The 5,000-nt window shown below is 58.0% G+C and overlaps 1 protein-coding gene across 1 annotated transcript in view; it reads left to right on the plus strand.

Annotated features, from left to right (window-relative positions):
* znf710a (zinc finger protein 710a) overlaps positions 1-5,000 on the plus strand; it is a 17,250-nt gene that overhangs the window by 4,655 nt on the left and 7,595 nt on the right. The window contains exon 2 of the mRNA XM_063197861.1: positions 925-3,300. Within this exon, the coding sequence (XP_063053931.1) occupies positions 925-3,300 (2,376 nt within the window). The remainder of the gene's footprint in view (positions 1-924; positions 3,301-5,000) is intronic.

The following is a 5,000-nucleotide window of genomic DNA, read 5'->3' on the forward strand; positions in this document are numbered from 1 at the left end:
CGTGCAGAGATTGATGTTGTTACACGGCAGCACATGCTTTGCCTCGGCAAAGGAGAGGGTTAAAAAAACGACTCTCCTTTTCCCTTTCTTCTCCTCCTCTCTTTCTTCTCCTCTACTCTCTTTCTTCTCCTCTACTCTCTTTTTCCCCTCTTCTCTTTCTTCCTCTTCCTCCTTTGTTGTCTTCTGATGTTTGACCTTCAGCATAGTCAGCGTAGCAAGCAAGCGTGTGCTTTAGGGCACCCCGCACTTAAGCTTCAGTTTGCCACCACTGAAGACATGTGCACACTCTACAATGGGACAGGGACCGAGTCTGAGTTGTGTTGGTGTTAAGTTGAGTTAAATCGAGTTGAGTTAGCATCTGCTAGTTGTATGGGACGGGCCAGGGATGATAAAAAACTACAATAGGTATGGTACTGTGCTATTGCATTGAATTAATAATCAGTGAAAATGGAAACACATTCATGGGTCAGGGACAGTTGGGTTGAGGTGATGGCCTCTCACTGTATGTTACAGGAACTTGGTTTGGGTGGTTTGAGCTGGAAGAGACTGACTGGATTTAGACGGGATGGAATTGGGTTAACTTCCGCACTGTGAGAATCCATATGGTGGAGTTACCACGGTAGACACTGACTGAATGGCATAGAGACTGGTACTGGGAATGGGTTGAATTGGGTTGAGTTTGGTCGACATAGCATTGGATAAGGACAGAGTCCTTATTTTGTTGGGTGTAGCCATCAACCACTTGGTTGAGTTAAGTTAGTACTGACAGACAACTGTGTCCCTATCTCCGACTTGAATAGGGCTGATATTGGAGCTGAGTTGGATTGAGTTTTGAGTGGGTGTTGATGATGATTTGACACTGACCGCTGCATGTACGACTGACAGCCACTGACCTGAATGTTTTTATGTATTGTGTTTCTTTAGCAGCAGCCGCAGCCGCAGCCGCAGCAGCAGCAGGAGGAAGAAGAGGAGCAGGAGAGAGAGCGGCCCTCCGAGGAGCCCGAGCAGCAACAGGAACCCCACAGCAGCAGCAGCAGCCCAGCTGAAGTAATGGACCCAGAACCAGAAGCAGAAGCAGAGACCGAGCCCATGCCGGGCCAGAAGTCCCCTATGGCGGCCCCGTCCCCCCCGCCCAGGACCCACTCCCAGCCCTCCTCAGAGCCGGTGGACGTGGGCACCCAGACGGACCCGGTGGTGGTCCTGTCTCTGGCCCAGGCAGCCGTGCTGGGCCTCATCTCCCAGAACGAGATCTTTGGAGCCACCATCGCGCCAAACGGCTTCTACACGGGAGACCCCCGCGAACACATGATGCTCTCCTCCCCTCCTCCGCACTCCCACCACCCGCACCAGCACCGCTACCACCACCAGCACCCCCACCCGCACCACCACTCCCACCCCCACCCCCACCCCCACCACATGTCTCTGCCCCCACCCCCGCCAGAGGCCATGGAGTACGACTATCCGGCCGAGGGCACTCTGATCGGGGCCAACGGGGACTACCTGGCCCTGCCTGGGGCCGGAGGGTCCGAGGAGAGGGCCCCCCCGCCGGCGCCACGCAGACGCCCAGGCCCCGCTTCCAGGGGCCGCCTGCGCCGTCCCCGCAGCCTAGGAGAGGCGGACGGGACGGGAATGGGCCCCGTGTTCGGACCCGGAGGAGACCCGGAAGACCAAGAGCCGGCCAGCAAGATCCAGATCCGGCACGCCCACACCCCCATCAGCGTGAAGGGAGAAGGGCCCGAGCACATGGCACTGCCCGCCTGCGCCGGTGGGGGCAGCAGCAGCCCCGACCGCGGGGACCAGCCCATGGACTTGGCGCCCCAGAGGGGCCCACTCAAGGAGGAGTCCTGCCCCAGGGACTGCAGCGACTGCGTGGTCCGCGGCAGTGGCAGCAGCACCAGCAGCATGATGGGAGGAGCAGGGCGGATGATGGAGATGGGCATGATGGGAATGATGATGGGGGGCCGCGGGCCGGAGGAGGTGGAGATGAGGGCACTGAGGCGCCCAGCGGAGCCCGGCAGAGGGGCGCGGGAGAGGCTGGAGCAGCGGGCGTCGCACCACCACCGCACCGTGGGCAAGATGGAGCACGTGGAGATGGAGGGAGGAGAGGAAGAGAGGCAGGAGATGGAGGTCGGCCGTGTCGTCGGCGGCGTCAGGGGACGCGGCGTAGCCTCGCGCTCGCTCCTCAAGAGCCCCGGCCAGGCCAGCAGCGGCGACGAAGAGGCAGCGGCGGCCGCAGCAGCAATGGCCGCCGCCAGAGCCTCGCACGAAGACGACGATGAGGAAGAGGAAGAGGAGGAACAGAGCCGAGCGCTCCGCCGCTACTACGAGTCCAGCGTGGTGGGCTACGAGGCCTCCGAGATGGGGCTGCCCGGCGACTACGAGGACGGCGTGGGAGGAGCGGGCGGCCCCGCTGGCGCGTCCGCCTCGGCAGCGGCGGCGGCAGCAGCAGCAGCGGCAGCCGCGGCCATGATGTGGGCCTCGGAACAGTCCGACGACAACTCGATCGGCCGACGCATGCAGATCGACCGGCTGGACATCAACGTGCAGATCGACGAGTCGTACTGCGTGGACGTCGGCGAGGGCCTGAAGCGCTGGAAGTGCCGCCTGTGCGAGAAGTCCTACACCTCCAAGTACAACCTGGTGACGCACATCCTGGGCCACAACGGCATCAAGCCGCACGAGTGCCTGCACTGCGGCAAGCTCTTCAAGCAGCCCAGCCACCTGCAGACGCACCTGCTCACGCACCAGGGCACGCGGCCGCACAAGTGCACCGTCTGCAAGAAGGCCTTCACGCAGACCAGCCACCTGAAGCGCCACATGCTGCAGCACAGCGACGTCAAGCCCTACAGCTGCCGCTTCTGCGCCCGCGGCTTCGCCTACCCCAGCGAGCTGCGCACGCACGAGGCCAAGCACGAGAACGGCCACTGCCACGTCTGCACGCAGTGCGGCCTGGAGTTCCCCACGCACGCCCACCTCAAGCGCCACCAGACCAGCCACCAGGGGCCCACCACCTTCCAGTGCCCCGAGTGCCACAAGAGCTTCGCCTACCGCAGCCAGCTGCAGAACCACATGATGAAGCACCAGAACGTGCGGCCGTACGTCTGCTCCGAGTGCGGCATGGAGTTTGTGCAGATCCACCACCTGCGGCAGCACGCGCTGACGCACAAGGTACTCGCTCAGCAGCAGCATCCGCACCCGCACCAGCAGCAGGCGGCCATGGCAGCCGCCGTCATAGCGAGCGCCTCCGCACCCGCTTCAGCCGCCGACGCCGCCGCTATCGCCATCTCACCCGAGCACAAGGTACTGAAACAGCCGCCCCCCCACGTCCCGGTCCCGCGCGGGCGCCCCCGCACGAGAACCCCCTCCAACACCACCACCACCACCACCTCCCCTCTGCCTACAGGCACCCCCCTCCTCCACCACCACCTCCCCCTCCTCCGCCACAAACCCACCACCGCCTCTTCCATCACCTCTCCATGCTTGTGAAAAAAAAACGACTCATGCCTTTATCTTTTTTTTTAATGATTTTTTTTTCTTCGCAAAAACTCATACATTTGTTGTTTGGAGCTCGTTTTTGGCCCCATGTAAATATTTTGTTCTTCATTGTGAATGCTGGAAGCCTTCATCATGACCCATTGCGAGTTTGTCAACCCATCCCACCCCTCCCTCCCCAATCTCCCCCAAATCCTCCCGGTGTAGCCTGTCTGGCCAAGGCTACGTTGCGTTGCGTAGCATGGCGTGGCGAGGCCTATGCTGTTGCGTGACGTAGTGTAGCATAGCGAGGCCTATGTTGCCTATGCTGCCTGTGCTGCGTAGCGTAACGTAGCGTAACGCCTATGTGCTTCTGCTTGTGCTTCTGCGTGCCGTGACCTCGTCTCCCCAGAGCGCACAGCTGATTAGCCTCATGATAGTGCCACACACACATACGCACACTCATGATGGCGCCCGACGTGACACTCCGCGGGTGAGCAAGCGGTCTAATGAGCATGCCGCGCCTCTCTCACCCACCCCCCCACACACACACACACACAAAACACACTCCTGTCTCATTCGTCCCTTTCTTTGTCTCTCTTTCTTTCTCACACACTCTTTCATTCTTTCTCCTCCTATCTCTCTCTTTCTTTCATTCATTCACTCACTCACAGAACAGGTTCCTCAGCAAACACATGCAAACCCAGACACATGCAGCTCACACAATGCCAAAACCACACACGCCAAAACGCACATCTAGACCAGACACAACCACTTTACTACACCGGCCAACATGTAGAAACACACTTGCAAGCAAGCATACAATCATATTTGCATATATGATCCTTCATGTAAACAAACACCTGCACAGGCTTACATGTCTGACATGCTCGTGCTTACATCTAAATGTACACCTGCCTACGTTTACACGATCTCGTAGATACACAAACAAACTTTCTCTCTCTCACACACACACACACACACACACACACACACACACACACACACACACACACACACACACACACACACACACACACACACACAATGTGGCTCCTAGCTGCCCTGGCTCCTCCCAGTAGCCCTGAAGCCATCCTATCATCTTTCCACCTAAGGGAGTGGCCCTCATCCTGCATGTGCTTTTTGTCTTGCCTTTTTCTTTTCATTTTGCTCTTCCTTTTTTCCTTTTTTTCTTCTTTTTTTGTTGTCGCGGTGTGTCATTCCATAACCCCCCTGCCCCGTCCCGTCCCCCCCAGTCCCCCATTGTCCGGCTCGTGAGCGCCCCGTGTGGCCACAGGCTGGCCCCACTTCCTCCCGATGCTCTCGTGAGCGTCACGTGTGTGACTCCAGACTAAAGACTCGGTAAATAAAAATAAAATTAAATAGCACAAAAGTTATATGTTGCAGGATCACTGCATGATACATTTTCTTTAATTTACTAAATAAATAAATAAATATTTGCACTTCATCTTTCAGGCTGTGGATGAGAACATTTTTTTTATTACATTTTGCGTAGCTTTAGTGAGATC

Source organism: Engraulis encrasicolus, chromosome 4, assembly GCF_034702125.1.
Source record: "Engraulis encrasicolus isolate BLACKSEA-1 chromosome 4, IST_EnEncr_1.0, whole genome shotgun sequence".
Taxonomy (NCBI): domain Eukaryota; kingdom Metazoa; phylum Chordata; class Actinopteri; order Clupeiformes; family Engraulidae; genus Engraulis; species Engraulis encrasicolus.